Source organism: Lissotriton helveticus, chromosome 2_2, assembly GCF_964261635.1.
Source record: "Lissotriton helveticus chromosome 2_2, aLisHel1.1, whole genome shotgun sequence".
Lineage (NCBI taxonomy): Eukaryota > Metazoa > Chordata > Amphibia > Caudata > Salamandridae > Lissotriton > Lissotriton helveticus.
In genome coordinates, this window is record NC_136060.1 from 132,311,845 (window position 1) to 132,330,220 (window position 18,376).

An 18,376-nucleotide genomic window follows, 5' to 3' on the forward strand; every position below is an offset into this window, starting at 1 on the left:
AAGTTGAGAAACCCATTTTAAACCACGAGAGTGCCAAGATTTCCAATAGAGAGAGCGATTGCGAATTTGAAGATGTTTGTTATGCCAAATAGGTTGAGTGTGAAGAGAAGAAGTAGAAGGATAAGAAGATAATAAGTAGGGCTGAAGAAGGGAGCGAGTGCGAGAAATTATAGGGGACCGAAGAGAGGAGACATTAGAGGAAAAGGAAAGAACTTCACTGAAGTCATATGGATGGAGGAAGGATGATTCTAGCGTAAGCCATAGTGGAGGATAATACGGAAGATCTGAAGTGATCCAGCGTAGAGCTTGTTTTAAAGAAAAGGCATTATGATATGCTTTAAAATTGGGGAATTTGACCCCGCCCATAGATTTGTCTCTCTTCAAAACAGAAAGAGCTATGCGAGATCTTTTTCCTTTCCATAAAAATTTCAGCAAAATAGAATCTATGGACTTGAAGTAATGATTTGGGATATGAATAGGTGTCATAGAAATGGTGTATAAAACCAAAGGCGCCAGCATCATTTTTATGGAGTCCAATCGTCCCCACCAAGAAAGAAAGAGAGGATTCCAACGTGTGGTAGAAGTGGTGATCTTAGTAGAAAGAGAATCAAAGTTAAATTTGAGGGTATCCGAAAGGCGAGGGGCGAACCAGACACCCAAATATTTAATCTTAGAAGGTTGCCAGGAGAAACCAGAGGTGTCAAATAGATGTTTGAGGCATAATGGGTTCAGGGGGAGTATTTCACATTTGTCCGTATTTAGTTTATATCCAGATACGATAGAGAAAGCAGATACTTGATTGAGGAAGGAAGGTAGAGTTGTTTGAGGGTCGGAGCAGTAAAATAAAATATCATCCGCGTAGACCGATAACTTAATCTGTTGTTGGGGGCCAAATTGAAAACCAGAAATGTGCTCATCTCGTCTAATTTTAGTTAAGAAGGGCTCTAAAGCTAGGATAAATAAAAGAGGAGATAGAGGGCATCCTTGACGGACTCCTCTTCGAAGAGGAAAATAATCAGAAGTGATACCGTTGGCAAAGATGGAGGCATGGGGGCTGGAATAAAGTAAAGAAATGAGAGAAATGAATTTAGGTGGAAAGCCAAACCAACGAAGAGCTTGAAACATAAAATCCCATCCTATTCTATCAAAGGCCTTTTCGGCATCGAGAGAAATGGCAGCTAGAGGAGATGGAAGAGAGGACGCTTTACTTAAAATGTTAAAGAAAACACGAGAATTATCGGACGACAAGCGACCTTTAACGAAACCGGATTGTTCCGGGCCGATAAGTTCTGGTAGTATAGGATCGAGTCTAAGGGCTATAATTTTGGCGAAAATTTTATAATCAGTGTTTACCAGAGAGATTGGGCGATAATTTTTACATAACGTATGATCTTTATCAGGCTTGGGTATGAGACAAATTAACGCTTCCTGAAAAGATCCCTGAGACGATCCAGAGTGGACAAAGGACTGAAATAATAGTAAAAGCTTAGGGAGGAGAAGGGAGGAGAAGTGATTGTAAAACTCAATAGTAAAACCGTCTGGTCCTGGGGCTTTGCCTTTACGGAGGATGGAAACCGCATGTGAGATTTCAGAGGGGGAAATGTCCAGATCCAAGGATTGAAAATCTACATGAGAAGATTGAGGGGAGGGGATATCTTGGAAATATGATAAAAGGTCATCAGGATCAGGGCTAGACTCAGGAGTGTATAAATTTTGGTAAAATGAGACAAACTGAGCTAATATATCTTTGTCTTTGAACAGAGAAACACCGGCTGAATCCAGCAAGGACTCAATCTTTGTTCTTTCTTTGCGTATTTTTAGGTAGTTAGCTAGAAGTTTGCCCATTTTGTTTTGACCTCCATAATAGCGGGAGTTACATTTAAGAAGAGAGTTGGAAGCTGCGTTAGTAGTAAACCTATTAAATTCAATTTTGGCAGAGATGAGTTCACGAAGTGAAGATTCAGAGGTAGATTTATAATATGTATATTCTAGTTTCTTTATTGTATCCAAAATTTGAGTTGACTTGAGAATCGACTGTTTTTTCTTTTGAGAGACAAAATTAATGATAAATCCTCTAGCGGCTGCTTTGAAAGAGTCCCAAACATTGACAAAGGAAGATTCAGGAAGGTGATTTAGTGTAAAAAATTCAGAGGCAAACTCTATAAATTTAGTGGTGAAAATAGGGTCCAAAAGTAGAGAATTATTGAATCTCCAACGTCCCGAATTTGGGGAGAAGGGAATAAGGTCAATATCAACAAAAACGGGGGCATGGTCTGAAATTAGAATGGAACCTATTTCTGAATGAGTGACTAGTTGTGCTAGGGATTTACTGAGAAACAAATAATCTATACGAGATTGAGAATGATGGGTGGGGGAATAAAACGTGTATTCTTTAAGGTCAGGGTTACATAATCTCCAAATGTCAACTAGAGCATAGTTTTGAATCGAGGTACTAAATTGGGAATGCATCTTGGAAGGGATAAATTTAACTTTGGAATTTCTATCAAGGAAAGGGTCTAGGACTTGGTTGCAATCACCACCGAAAATAACATATTGTTCATTAAGAGTAACTAATTTATCAGAAATAGCAGGCCAAAACAAATTATCAACACCTGTAGGAGCGTAAACATTAAAGATAACAATAGGTATTTTATCAATAAGGAGCTTAGTAATAACCCAACGGCCACTATCATCATTTTCTTGAGTTACAACAGAAACATTTAACTTCTTATGACATAAAATAACAGTACCATTTTTCTTACCTAAAGCAGGAGAGTGGAAAACATGTCCTACCCAGCATCTTTTAAGTTTAGTAGCTTCTGCATCAGAAAGGTGGGATTCTTGTATTAGAGCTACATCGGCCTTGAGCCGAGCCAAGTGGGTGAGGACGCGCTGACGCTTAATGGGGTTATTTAACCCTTTAACATTCCAAGTAACTACTCGGAATTTATAAGATTAGTAAAATGATATGAGGTAAGATATAGTAAGAGATAAGCGAAAATGTGAAGTAAGGTAGAGTAGAAATGCGAAAAATATGAGATATAAGAGAAAAAGAGCAAGAGAGAATATAGATGATAAAGTAAAGGAATAAAAGAGAAAGAATTGAGTACGGAAAGGGAAGAAAGAAGTGATAGAAAAGAGATAGCGATGAGGACAGAGAGAAGCAACATCGTAACTAACAACGAATAAATCAAGAGAGTTGAGGGATGACGACGCCAGAAGAGGACGACATCAACAACGGAAACTCACATCGTCGAACACCGTAGGAACCAGCGAAGGAACAAATGAATGGAAGCACGGATACACCGGGATGGAGAGACATAAGGTTGGGATCTGTGGAGAGATAAAAATTGGAAAGAACATTAGGCGTACATATGAAGAATAAAAGAAGAAGAGTACCAGAGAAATGGAACAACGAGGGTAGGATGTAGAAATATAGGAGGTATTCAGTAAAATACAAACATTAGAAACAAGAGACGACAAGGGACTGTGAGGGAGACAAGTCTAGAGAGCAAGATAAAACAAAGATGGTTAAACAGGTCTTGCAGTGTCCATGTTAACAGTTTCATGACGACGAAGAAATTCCTCCAGGACGAGTGGATCTTCGAAAGTGGTTGTTCTGTCCTTGTAGGTCACCTTGAAGAGGCATGGATGAAGCAGTCCATAACGAGCGCCAAGATCTCTCAAACGCGGTCTTAAATCAAGGAATTGCTTTCGACGATCAGCTGTGACTTTAGCAACGTCTTGAGATAGGTATAGCCTGCGGCCCTCCCACATAATTTGTTTTTTAGTCTTTGCTGCTGATAATACTTGGAGAAGATCTGTGTATTGGAGGAACAGCATGATGACTCCTCTGGGCTTGGTGGAGACTTTAGGGCCAAGACGGTGCGCACGTTGAATATTAAGAGAGGTGGAGGAAGGAAGGTCCAAAATTTTTGGCAAAAATGTTTGGAAGAAAGCTGTCGGATCGGATCCTTCTGTAAGTTCCGGAAGATTATAAAGGCGAAGGTTATTCCTTCTGTTACGATTTTCCAACTCTTCCGACTGTCGTTTCAAGAGAGAAATATCCTTTTCCAAGAGTGTAATTTTTGCACAGGAGGATTGAAGAGAGTCTGTAGATTGTTCCACCAGTAAAACCCTTGATTCCAGAGTAGACCATTTGTCGTGAAGGAATTGTAAAGTTTTAGTCGTTTCAGCCATGAAGGGTTTGAGTGCACGAAGCTCCTCCAGAATAAGATCCATCGACGCAGAATGCGCCGAGGAATCCGGAGATGGAGGGTCTTTTTTCAGACGTTTGATTGAAGCAGGTTGAAGAGGCTTATTAGGTGTAGTCGATTTAGGAATTGCGCCTTGAGCTGTGGACGGTTTGACAGGAACAGAATCATCCATGACGTGAGACGCAGAGTCAGAGTCTGAGGAAAGCTGTGGTGTAGCTTTGGGGGCTGTAAGCTTGAGTTGTCGAGGCTTCCCCATAAATAACGGGAAAAAAAGTGTATTAAGACCACAACTTGTGTAGGAGTGCAGAGAATAAGCACAATGTCCGTCCACAAAATTTTATACTGCCTTTTCAAAGAAATCAGGAAGATTATATAGGAAAAATATCACCTCATGTCAAGGAAAGCACATATTGAAGCGGTGACGTAACTGCAGAGTTAATGTAGAGCAATGTGACAGAATATTGTAGAAAGGATGTTCACATACATGAGGAACTAGCGTTCAGTCATGAGATAAGAAAATACCTCATCGTTTTCTGTCACAGAGCTATTAAATACACTTTACAAATGAGGTGGTAAAGTGGTGAAGAGGAGGTAAGAAGAGCAAGAGTCCAGTGTTTGTAACATCCGCGTTGCATATGTGGCATTGAAAAAGCGGCATTCTGAAGAAAGGAGCGTTGCGCACCTAGACTGGCGAAAATGGCGGCCGCTAACGAGTGAAGCGCGTCACAGATGTTATAATCTGACACCGCCGGATGCGAGGAGAGCAGATTAGTTCCCCCTGCTCACCTCATGTTCCGGCGGCGGATTCCAGCGACAGCGCTCGCATTTGCTCAGGAAACGCGGAGAAAATCGCCGGGTCCGGTGGACGGCTGACGGAGCGCCGAGATCAGTCCGCCATCTTGTACGGCGTTCAAGCCACGCCCCCCAGGTGTTTCATTTTTAATAAAGTGTTTTGCCACTTAGTTTTCTATATTGAGCCACATTCACCCCATCATCTTATCCGCCTTTCACCAGAGATCTAACCACAGTCTTTAGACATCAAAAGTCTGATAACACCCTCACCAGCCTACTATGCTTCTTCGCTCTCCATGACCTTATTGGACCAAAAAGGCTTACAAAACCACTGAAATAAAATATTGTGCTGTGTGATTAAATTTGAAAGTGCTGCAGTGAGGATGGACCACCATAAATGTAAAGTGTAAGGGCTGGGTGCACAGCTCAGTGATACTTAGCTCATTCCGTTTCCATTCCTTGTCCAGTCAAGTCCACCAATTCAGATATGGGTTCAACGTGTTACAGAGCACACACCCACGACTAATCAACAGAATCTGCCCAATATTCTCTTATAAACATTCTTTATATTAGAATGAAATATTCAATTTTCCGTAAGCTGTTGGGCCATACTTTTCACCCTAGTCAACCCTTACTTTGTTGTATTTCTGGCATGTATAGTGTGGTTCGTTTTTTTTGTGTGTTATATCCTGAGGTCTTTTTGTTTTTCTTTTAGATCACGGTTGTCATCTGGGTTGTTATACGTATCGGTCCCAATGGCTGTGAAAGCATGGAATTTCATGATAGTGGGCTTCTGCGGTTTAAACAAGTTTCCGATATGGGAGTGATCCATCCATTATATAAAAGTACAGTTGGAGGAAGACGCAATGAGGATTTAGTCATCACTGGCAATAACCAACCGGTAAGGTTTTTGTGCATGAAAATAGCACAATAGGAAGTGCACAATCAGTAAGCAGAAAATTAATGTATTCAACAGTAGGAAAGCTCATGAATTAATTCGCCCACCATTAATAACAGACATTATTACTTTGTCATTGCCACACCTGCAGCAGGAGAATTCAGGATATGAAACAAAAATAAGATCCTAAAATACGAGTGATACAAGAGTGCAACTTTTGTAAAGCTATATAGAGCGTTCCTGAGAATGGATAAATCGTGTTTTACATGACATTATGGAAATCCTATTATAGGAATGAATGCCACAATCTGTTAGCAAGAATGCCAATTTTCTCTAGGACCTCAGTATTTGTACTTGGTTCTTAATGACCGTTTCTGTTTTGATAATTCAGTGCCTATGACATCCTTTTCCTCATCTAATTGTGTCATAGAAGTCCCAGAATACAGTAGCTAAAGAAGCAGAATTGTTTTGCGATCCCTCTCACTTGTGAAATTGCAGATATTAGTGAGCAAAGGGTAACTGGACAAAATAAATAAAATGTGAATGAAAAGACATACCTGTTCTGCACATATAGATAAGTAAGCGTTAATTATAAATCAATCATTAGGATTTCTACAAATCGGTTTGTGAGAAACACTTTTCTGTAGGGCACTATGCCTGGTTTTCCTAGAGTAGAACCAGTACATAGACAAAAGTAATCACATTTTGAATACTGTCCTATAAATACTGCTTACAAAGTTATATAAAAGGAATCTTAATACAGGTCAGGACAGTTTCGCCACTGACTATGGGAATTGGGAGAAATGAGTCACTCCTTGTGATAAGTATGGCCGTTGTCCCTTCGACTAGTGAAGGCAGGTATTTCTGCAATCTCACTGAATTACCAAGTACCTCCTTTTTGAGCTTTGACTGTCACGGAGTTGCAAGGTTTAACATTAGATATGCTCGGAGTATGGTGAGAGTATCACTCACAATAAATAGAATTTCCAAGGAGTGTTATTCTTTAGGTATAAGAAATAAGACGTGGTTTACAATTAAGGAAATATGCTTAGTAAGTTCAGACTGCCTTATTACTTGAATCACATTTCTGATAACCATCATAGTTACTCTGTTACTAAGTTGGTGTTTCATTTGACCAGTGAGCAGTAGAAGCAGGGACACAGTTGCAAAGGAGGGTAGCCCAGATTCAAAGTGCTCTGCTGTATCATTGCCTGACCATTGTGTGTGTCAGCACCCGCATTTTAGCGCTTGCAGATTTTAAAGTGCGAAACTTGAACCAGGGAGCATTGGACCCACACAAACCTTTATGGCAGTCAGTGCTGCTGCTATCAAGGGTTCAAAAAAGAGGTGCTACAGAATCAGCGCAAAGGCATACAGACGCTCATTCCTCCAACTGGTGCAACTGCAGATGAAGCCACCTGTGCTGCAACAACATCTAATCCACACGTCCCTTGGATGCAATGAATGAGACCCGGGCCCTCATGTTAGGGTTGTGGTCACTTGCAAAGGCTCTCGGGCATAGTGATAGTTATAAATATACATGATTACCACTCAAGAGGTGGTGGTTGCTCGCACAGACTCTGCTGAAAATCATAGGTCTTGCCCGGAAGTCCTCTGGCCCCAGCATTCTTGGCCCTTCAGATGTACTCACAATAGTATACTGGTCGCTGCACTCAAGCTCTAGTCCAGTGAAAGCAAAATTATCTACAAGCCAGGCAGCCTTTCACTTTCTCTTAGTTGGGTTTCCAGAGTGCAGCCTTCTCCTCCTGAGGTGCAGCCTTCTCCTCCTGGGTTGCTTTCCCTGTAACTTGAGGGCAGACAGCTAAGGTTTCAGTCTCCAGTTGAAGCCTCCCTCTACATACGTGTGCAGAGTTCTTCCAAGTAAAAGACAAGCACTGTAAAAGCAAAAACTGTCCTTTTATTATCCAGTATAGTGGCATTGGTCACTTTGGGCCTGATTCACAAAGGTAAATGTGCACTTGTGTGTAAGTTTACAATTGTTTGCTATTCACAGAGGTATTTTACTAGTAGTATCTTTACAACTGCAGAGTCTCTGCACATAAAAAGATAGTACTATTTACCTTTGTGAATCAGGCACTCGGATTTAAAGTTGTCCCCTCATCTTTGGGGGGCAATCATTAGAACGTGCATTTCCTCCTCTGGATCGGCCTCATGAACAGTCAGATCAAGGCATGGTGGCCATGCCTTCTTCTCTAATAAGTGACTTGCAGTTTATGTTGGAGGATTATAGGAGGAGATTTCCATCTCAAGCCTCAGAGCCCATTCAACCACCTTCACTTCCACCACCGCCACCTCCATCTACGTCTGCGGCTCAGCCGCCAGAACCAGAACCTTTGCAGGAACGACGGGATCTCATCTCAGGACGGGATGATGATGATGATGATTCCTCAGGTGATGATCAGAATGTTGAAAATGCCCCGAATCCGGATAGAGAATGGGACGATTATATGATTACAGATCCTGCTTCGCCTTTACCGGATCCTGTGGATTCACCACCAGCAGATATTGGGGGTTTCCATAATCTTATGGAGAGAGCTTCAAAGAGATTTGGCCTTCCCATTCCGGTGGTTCAATCAGACTGTTTTCTATATGATTTCAAAGAGCCTTATATAAAATTCATCCATTATATCCCCATCATAGAGCACGTATGGAGTGAAGGAACTAAAGTCATGCAATCTCCAGCTACCGTTATCCCGGTTCTACCGTGAAGTGAGAAAACATATTAGGTTCCTGATGACAGTCCTGCTTGCCTGGTTGACCAACCGAAGCCAGACTCCGTTATCTCTCAGGCAGCTCAGAGAAAATCGAAGAATCCCTCTGCACCCCTTACCACACCACCAGATAAGGAGGGCAGACGACTGGACAATATGGGCAAGAGGTTTTCCTCCATGTCTAGCCTCTTGGTTCGAGCCTCCAATGCACTAGCAATTTTGGGACTGTGGTGCGATTTGTCTCCATTTGTGGACCAGCTGCCGGACAGTTCCAAGGCCGATGCGAAGAAGATCCTTGAGGAGGGGGAACGATCTTCCTCAGAAATTATCGATTGTGCTATGGACATTGCCAAACTGCTTTTCGCGCTTTGGCAGGTTCGGCTGTCTTAAGGCGGCAAGGCTGGCTTCGGGCTACCTGGTTTCGCCCAGAGGTGCTAAATAAAGTTTTGGATTTACCATTCGATGGAGACATGCTTTTTGGTAAGCATATAGATGATGCCCTACAAGACATCAAGAAGGACACAGAAACAGCAAGGTCCTTGGGCACTTTACAATATCGCAAAGTACCTTTCAGAGGGGCTAGAGGAAAAGGTTTCTCTTCCTACAGAGGAGGTTATCAACAACGCTACTCCTCCTATTCTCACTCTTCACAATCATACAAGCCTCAATACTCGCAGCGCCAAGGCCAATCAGCGGGTTTCTCTCGCCAGCCTTCAAGGGGTCGACTGGGGCGTCAGGGGAGAGATTCTTCCAAACGCCAATAGCGGCCTCTCGGCTCTGTCTACTGTTCCTCCACCCCCGGTGACATCAGTGGGGGGGCAGAATTGCACACTGTCTACGCAGCTGGAAGATCATAACATCAGATCGGTGAGTCCTCAATATCATTCGGTTTGACCACACATTGGAGTTTCAACACCTCCCACCTTCCAGAGTCCCTCGTGACACCGAATCAAAACATCTACATCTTCTACGTCTCGAAGCTCATCAACTGCTCATCAAGGGAGCAATAGAGCCTGTACCTCTATCTCAACGAGGAGAAGGGTTCTATTCCAGTTTTTTTCTGGTTCGCAAGACGGAGGAGAAATGGCGCCCAATTTTAGTCCTGAGGGAGCTCAACACCTATCTCATAAAATTATCGTTCCGGTTGGTATCCCTTCACAATATTTTGCGCCTTCTCAATCCAGGAGATTACATGGCAACTCTGGATCTCGAAGACGCATACTTTCACGTCCCGATCCACCTAGCTCACAGACGATTTTTACGCTTCACAGTAGCAAAGAGATTTTCAATTCAAAGTCCTGCCTTTGGGGCTCAGATCTGCTCTGCTGATATTCACGAAGGTGTTGGCCCCGGTGGCAGCGTTTCTCAGAAGGCAGTCTCTACAGGTTTTTCCATACCTAGACGATTGGTTGATAAAAGCTCCATCTTCTCATGCAACTACAAGAGCAGTCAAAAGTTGCATTCGACTTTTCAATCATCTGGGTCTTATACTCAACAGGGACAAATAGCTCCTTCTCCCATCCAGGTCTGCCAGATTCCTAGCTTCCAGTCTGGATACAAGATGCTGCAAGGCTTTCCCATCGGAGGAAAGACAAAAAAGGCTAATTCTCTCTGCTCGTTAATTGCAAAGAAGACGATCTCTATCGGTCCATCTATACAAGTCACTCCTATGATCGATTTCATACTGCATACCCTTAATTCCGCATTGCAGACTGCTCATGCGCCTGTTACAGGAACAACTAGACAGGCTATGGCGTCAGGCGAAGGGCGCGTTCGACGACAAAGTAATGGTCACACCTCTCACGAGGGAAGCAGCCAATTGGTGGACGATCAAAGACGATATCTCAAAGGGTCTCACTTTCAAGATTGCTCCATCTCCCTTGTTTCTGACCATGGATGCCTCGCTGGAAGGCTGGGGAGCTTTTTTACAAGACCTATAAGTGAGCGGTCATTGGACGCCGAAGCAGCGTACTCTCCACATCAATCTTCTGGAGCTCAAGGCAATTCGTTTGGCTCTGTAGGCTTTCCTTCCGAGGATTCGGAATTCCACGGTACTGGTTCGTACGGACAACACGACGGCCATGCATTACGTGAACAAACAAGGCGGAACAAGATCTCAAGTTCTTTCAAAGGATGCCCAAGAGATATGGGAATGGGCAATGCTCCACCGAATTTTTCTCTCAGCAGAACATCTCCCAGGTACCCTGAACACGACAGCGGATACATTGAGTCATCTGAAATCAGTCTGTCACGAGTGGGAACTGGATCAGGACACTCTCAACGGGGTCTTTGCATGTTGGGGCATGTTTGGGCACTCCGTCCATAGACCTATTCGCAATCCCAGACAACAGGAAATGGCGGTTCTATGCAAGCAGGGATCACCATCGCAGCTCGTTGGGGAATGCTCTTTCGATAGCCTGGTCAGACGCATTTGTTTACGCCTTTCCTCCAATTCCCCTGATTCCGAGACTACTCGGGGAAACTCAAGACAGAACCCTGCAGAATGATCTTGATCGCACCAGAGCTTCTCCTGCTCTCTCAAGATTAGCCAATTCACCTATGGCCCATTCCATCTCTATTGACAATGTTCCAGGGCCAAGTGTTGCATCCAGACCTAAGCTCTCTCCAATTGACAGCGTGGCTCCTGAGCACCCGGAATTCCAGAATTGAAGTATCCCTCAGGAGTTTAAAGAAATTTTATCTCAAGCCCGTGCACCAAGTACAAATAAGACCTATCGCGCGAAATGGATACATTTCTGCTTATGGTGCCACCGACAGAACCTCTTCTGCTCCTCACCAGATATTGCCTTTCATTCTTTCTCTGGCTAATTCAGGCCTGGCACATTCCTCCATCAAGGTACACCTGGCGGCTGTCTCTAGATTCAGGCGGACAGCCTCCGGTCCTTCTCTCTGGTCCGCTAGGATTGTCAAATAATTCCTGAAAGGTCTTTTCAGGGTTTTTCCTCCAGTTCGGCCTCCGCCTCCAATGTGGCAACTCAATTTAGTTCTGGCTCATCTCATGAGACCTCCATTTGAACCTATTCACAGAGGGGATCTAAAGTTTCTATCATGGAAGGTGGCTCTTCTTTTAGCCTTGACGTCAGCTAGGAGGGTTGGGGAACTGTAAGCTCTTAACATTATGGAACCCTTTTTACAGTTAAAAAAAGACACTCTAATCCTAAGAACAAATCAGAAATTCATTCCAAAGGTCCCTTCGGATTTCCATTTGAACGAGCCTGTAGTTCTGAAACCTTTTTTCCCTCGACCTACGTCGCCAGCAGAAAGGTCTCTGCATTCCTTGGATGTCCAGAGATGTCTGAAATTTTATCTGGAACGCACAAAGGGTTTCCGGAAGTCTTCACAACTTTTTGTTGCTTATAGTGCTCCTCGGAAAGGATTTCCTCTTTCAAAACAAGGGCTATCACGTTGGATTTCCAGTAAATTCATTATTTCCACCAAGCGGTGGGTAAGCCACTAGAAAGACATGTACGAGCTCACTCCACGAGATCAGTTTCATCTTCTGCTGCTCTCTTCGCTGGAGTTCCTATCAAGGACATTTGTAGGGCAGCTGCATGGAGCAGTGCCCACATGTTCACAAAGCATTACTGCTTGGACTCTTCCACAAGGAGTGAGGCAGCAGTTGGACAAGAGGTCCTGGGGAATCTCTTTCAATGAGCGGTGAGCTTTCCCTTCTATCCCTACTTCCTGTTATTGAACATTTTGTATCTGATATGTTTACTGACTACTGTTTCAATGTCTATTTGCTTCTTATAACAGTATGGATACTAAAAGTATTTCGACGCTTATGTCACAAAATGTGCTTTTATTGCTTACTGCTAGCTATTCTGATACAAGCTATGGGAATCTATGAAAGTTCCAATACTGGGTTTAGAAAACAAGCTACTTACCTGTAACTTTGGTTCCCCAGTATTGGTAACTTTCATAGATTCCTATGCGCTCACCCTCCTCCCCTGGGAAAGCTCAGCCTTCAGCAGTGGTCGTTACTGTTACACAACGGCTACGAAAATCTGAGACTCTGAGGTTCTCTCAGGAGGGTTCCATGGGGTGAAGCTAATCTGATTGGTTGTTGCAGTTTTGTGGTCTCTTTTACAAAAAGAGGTGGATATGCTACAAAATTAGATGAGGCCTAGGCCTTTCTTTCTCTTTTGTACCTACTGCTATGGTATTTTTTATTTACCGAGGCTCCCATTCGGACGACGGGGAATGATACAAGCTATGGGAATCTATGAATGTTACCAATACTGGGGAACCAAAGTTACAAGTAAGTAACTTGTTTTCTTTTCTGTTTCCCCCTCTCTCTCCTACAGGTACATGGTAAATCCCTTGGAACCAGAATGAGGTATCGTCAGGCTGTATGGCTTTGTAGTGATCTGTCAAGGGGTATCTACTATCTTTGTTTATTATTGCCCTGCGGTGCTCCTGTATCCGGTTCTTTAGGTAGCCTACTGTACTGCCCACAGACATCATTACCTACCTCATCCGTCTCCCTCTTCACAGTAACCATGGAGAACCCTGTGATCCGGACACAGCATTCACCCAATCAAAAAGGTCCTCACCCAAGATGGTCGACCGGCAGGAAATACCTGGCGCCTGACCTATAAGGGTGAGACCTAGACAGGAAACATCCTGTTTTTTCTCTGTGTACCGGCTGGAACACCCTTCTACATCTACGGAGGCGGTTTGTGTCTCCGACTCGGTATGTATTACTTTTTATCATTTTTGGGGTCTGCTATAGCGTCCCGTTTTTCTCTTTAAGCGCCGCTGCTCCCATTCTTATGGGGCGGCGGTTTTGCTTGCATCGCTCCTGCGCTGAGCGAGGGGAGCGGTTACTTTTGTGTTTTTTTCCAGATGCCGCTACTCCCACGCTGAGCACTGGGCGCAGCAGGCCTTCCTGATGCCCTTTTTGTAGTGCAGCTTCCCCGCACTGAGCGTCTGCGGTGCGGCAGGGCTGCCTCAAGTGCCGCGCTTCGTTTATGCGGGCCGGTGTATTTTTCTTGCACTTCTTCCTGTTGCAGTACTGGTACATAGTCTTACCTGCCCCCTGCTTGGCGTCTGCTTCTCCGGCTCCTGTCGTCCTCGCGGGGCTGTTTCTGTGGCTCTTTGTACTTCTTTCCTGAATTTGGGGGTGGAGCCAGTTGCTGGGCAACGGTGTTCACGTCCTATTTGAGGCTTTCCCTCCTTCTTGCTGGTGTGTTTGTATCACCATGGATTGTAAACATTCAGTAAAGCATCCTCGCCGGTCTTCTGGTTCTGATTCAGATCCGGTAGCCCTGCAGCCTGTGGGTTTGGACCTTGATGTGCACCAGTCCATGATTGATAGGGCTGTGTCTTCTGCCTTGGAGGCTTGTGATGGGCCGGTGCCTCTGGTTCCTAGAAGTCCTTTTCTGCCTGTTCCTGACTCTGATGGCTCAGATGATGAGCAGCGTGGTCGCTTTATTAAAGGCGCGGAGTTGAAGGATGTCCTCACGCACTTAAAGGACAATTTGACTTTTCTTCCCAAGGTTTCCTCAGCTTTTCATTTGTCACAGTATATTGTCCTGCCTGCCTTTTTCCCTTCCCCTTCTTATGATGAGGAAATTCGGCTCCATTCCCTGGATTTGACCAGGGCTCTGGTGATCTACCTGGAGTGTACTGTCTCCTTTCGCCAGGTGGATTTTTTGTTTACCTTTGGTGTTGCCCGGCAGGGTCATCGCCCTACCACGGCCACTCTTTCCCGTTGGGTGCCTTCCACTGTCTTCCTACCGCCATTCAGGAGTGTTCAGAGTCGGACTACTCGGGGTTTGGCTTCCTCCTGGGCTTCCTTCAAAGGAGCTTCTCTTAATGATCTTTCTGCTGCGGCTACCTGGTCCTCCCCTCACACTTTTGTTCCCCATTATCGGTTGAGGATGGTGGGGGTTTTCGGGGGATTTTGGTTCCGTTGTCCGCGGTTTGTGTTTCTTGTCTGCATTAATTACATTTTTTTTTCTGGCATCTTGGTGTCTATTCCTTGTTTGTCTTACGCTTGTGTATACACTCCATTGTTACTGTAACAAGGGAGACGGACGAGGTAGGTAATGACTCGGTTACTTACCGGTAATGTTCATTACTCCGAGTCTTAGTCTCCCTCGTCACAGTCTTATTTCCTCCCGCCCGCCCTTGCTGGTGGGGGAACGAACAATGTTTTTTTTTTTGCTTTATATTTCAGGATGTTTCCTGTCTAGGTCCCACCCTATAGGTCAGGCGGCAGGTACTTCCTGCCGGGCAACCATCTTGGGTGAGGACCTTTTTGATTGGGTGAATGCTGTGTCCGGTTCACAGGGTGCTCCATGGTTACTGTGACGAGTGAGACTATGACTCGGAGTAATGAACATTACCGGTAAGTAACGAGTCATTCCACATGTACATCCTAACACAAATATGACGTGTGGTGTTGCTATTGATAACATTTGAAATTCTGTGGGATCTGGGTGTATTGTAAGTGAAACTCCGTTGTTACAAGTGCCACAAGTAAAAAAGCCTTCAGGTTTGGATGGTAGCCATGTTTCCTTCTTACTGATGACATAGCTGGGACATAGCTTGTTCCGCAGGGATACCCCCCTTCTATAGGTCATGGAGGGCGTACTGGTAAGAGACATTTTTCAAACCTGGTACCTCAGTGAGGAGGCACCAGTTTTTTCTCAGGATGCTGAATATCCTGTTGCTGTTGGTTGTGTATTGGGTCACAAATTTGACTGTACTTCTGGCTTCGTATGGGTTTATCCAGAAGAGTGTCCTCCCTATCTTTGTGTCATATCCTGGTTATAGCTCTGTCCAATACCTGCCTCTCATATCCTCTTTTCAGGAATCTTTTTTTAGAATTCATAATGTTAGTGTGATAGGTTTCCTCCTCACTGCAGTTTCTTCTGATTCGCGTCATCTCCCCGTAGGAGATGTTATTGATGACAGAGCGTGAGTGTGCACTGGAAGCGTGCAGTACCCCATTACAGGCAGTTTCCTTCCTGTATAAAGTACTTTGTATGGTACAATTCCTGACCTAAAACTGTATATCCAGAAAGTTTATTTTGTCCTTGTTGAATGTCATGGTGAGCTTGACATTATACTTGTCGTTATTGAGATAGGTAAAGTACTGGTGTAATAGGTTCGAGGCATGTGGGCTGCTGAATTCATATCTATAGCATAGATCGCCGCCTAGTGTTGGGTCCGGATGATTGCACATTGTTGTCCTGGAAGAGTCTTCGAAGTATCACGAGATAGGTGGCTCCTCCCCTGGACTACAGTGCGCATGGGCATCGACTCCATCCTCAGATTGTTTTTTTCCGCCATTGGGTTCGGATGTCTTTTCGTTATATCCAGTCGGAATCAACTTAAACTTTTCGAGGCCCTAAGGCCTTTTTCTATACGTCGGTATTGTTTGCGTTCGGTGCCCCGGTTCGGTTCCGACTCAGCCGAGTCGGATTTCCAGTGAGTCGTGTGACTCGTGAGTGATCGAGGCCCAGTCGACGCAGCAAGACCCTCGACGACGATGGAACGGAGCCCGTTCAAGAAGTGTCCCGTGTGTGGCTCTAAGTACCCACACATCGACGTCCACCCGGTGTGCAACAAGTGCCTGTCGCCGGACCACAATGAAGCAAGCTGCATGGCTTGTTCAAAGTTTCGTTCAGCGAAGACTCTTCGGCGGGTGGCGCGCATGGCGGCCCGGCAGTCGGCCCCAGCACCGGTGGACATCTTCGATGACGAAGAAGCAGGCGAACAAGAGGTTCGAATGCAGATTTCACCTCCAACGGTGGACGTTGAATGCGAATACGACGCGGATGTCGAAGTCCTTGATGTTGTAGAACTCGTCGGAGAGGTAGGAGACGACGAAGAGGCCTATGGGGCCATGGAAGATAGCTCAGAGGAAGAGCTATGCCCCGTTCGAACATTTACAAAGGCTCAGGTCGAGGGATCGCCACTCGGCCTTACCCAAGACCCTATACCAGCGTCCACGGCCCCGCCTTTGGGCCCGGCTAAGGACACTTCGGCGGAGCCGCCATTGTCGAAACCGAAACCGAAACCATCGGTGTCGACGACAACAACAAACATGGCCGAGGCGCCATCGAAACCGAAGACGTCTGCTTCCCCATTGACGCAGTCTTCTTCCGAGGTGTCGAAGCGGTCGGCGCCGACGAAAGCTATCGACCCGGTCAAGGTGACGAAAGGGGTCAAGGTCGTCGAGCCGAAGCTAAAGAACGCCGCCGAATCGTAGCCCGGAAAAACCGTCGTGCCGAAGCCAAAGAAGGTCATCCAGCCGACATCAAGCAAGGGCGTCGAAACGAAGACCGGAACCCCGACGCCAGTGGTCAAGGCCGCCGATCCGAAGCCGTCGCCGGCCGCGTCTACAGTCAAGGCCAAGGCTCGTGGCGCACCTAAGCAGGATGCTCCGGCGCCTCGCTCCGAGAAGCAAAAGTCAACGGCGCTCAGGTCTTCCCCAGGGGGGGGGGGAAGAAGTCGACTGTCGGGTTGACGAAGCCATCCGCTTCATTTACGAAGCAGGTCTCCGACTCCCTCAAGCGAATTAGAGACAAAGCTTCATCGTCGGATCCGTAGAGGCCTTCCGCCTCGAAGCCCGTTGTCTCGACGACGCAAACTTCAACGCCGATCCTCTTCACGTTGCCGCCGAAGGTGGCGCCGAAGGCCTTCGCACCCCGTTCGGTGCCCAGGGACTCTGGGGTATCGAAGCCAACTCAACTGGCTGGGAGCATGCTGCCTCCAAAACACTTGCTGGAGGAGCAAACAGAACATTTTATCGATGCCGACACCGGAAAGCTAACGCTTTACAAAAGGAAAGTCACGGCAACGCAGCCTTTGGAGTCATATACCATTCCTCTAAAGCGCAAACGGCATGCTCCGGATTCCATGGTCTTGGTCGAGCCACTTGTTCCACAGTCCCACAGGATTGCGACACCCTCACCCACTTATTCTGAGGGAGAGGATGCAGGAGAGCAGGACGATGAATATAACTTCCCAGCCAACACAGAGCCTGATGAGCAACAGGACTCCTGGATAGGGGCTGGTGGCCAAGGGGACCAGCATACCGTCCATGACCCTCAAGTGTACAATGTTAAGACTTCTCCCACAGAGGATTCTGCGGCATTTAATGCCTTAATTGAAAGAGCAGCCAAAAACCACGATGTGGAGCTACATGCCGACCCTGTGGATGTGGACTTCCTATTTGACACTTTTTCAACAGCTGAAAAGACTGTCAAGACTCTTCCTATGCTGAAGGGGGTCCTTAAACATGCTGCGGACATCTTTAAGGAACCTACACGGTCCAGGGTGGTCAACCCTAGAATCGAGAAGAAATACAGAGCGGCACCTGGCGATCCTACCTATATCAAGGGCCAGTTGCCATTGGACTCTTTGGTGGTTTCCAATGCCCGCAAGAGGGCAAATTCGCAGACCACCGGTGATGCTCCTCCCCCGGACAAAGAGTCAAAAGTGCTGGAGGCATCTGGAAAGAGGGTGGCAGCTCAAGCGGCTAATATCTGGCGTATATCAAACACGCAGGCGCTCTTGGCACGTTACGACAGGGCACACTACGACACACTAGAGACCCTATTACAACATCTACCAGACCAGTATAAAGAGGCAGGGGAGATGCTTATCCAAGAAGGGAAGCTCATCACTAACGCTTCCATTAAGTGCGCCCTAGATGTTGCGGACACTGCCGCCAGAGCAATAAATACCAGTGTAATGCT

At 45.7% G+C, this 18,376-nt stretch overlaps 1 protein-coding gene across 1 annotated transcript in view; it reads left to right on the forward strand.

Moving 5' to 3' along the window:
* SGCB (sarcoglycan beta) overlaps positions 1-18,376 on the forward strand; it is a 275,364-nt gene that overhangs the window by 115,227 nt on the left and 141,761 nt on the right. Inside the window, exon 3 of the mRNA XM_078678200.1 lies at positions 5,725-5,910. Coding sequence (XP_078534326.1) covers positions 5,725-5,910 — 186 coding nt within the window. The remainder of the gene's footprint in view (positions 1-5,724; positions 5,911-18,376) is intronic.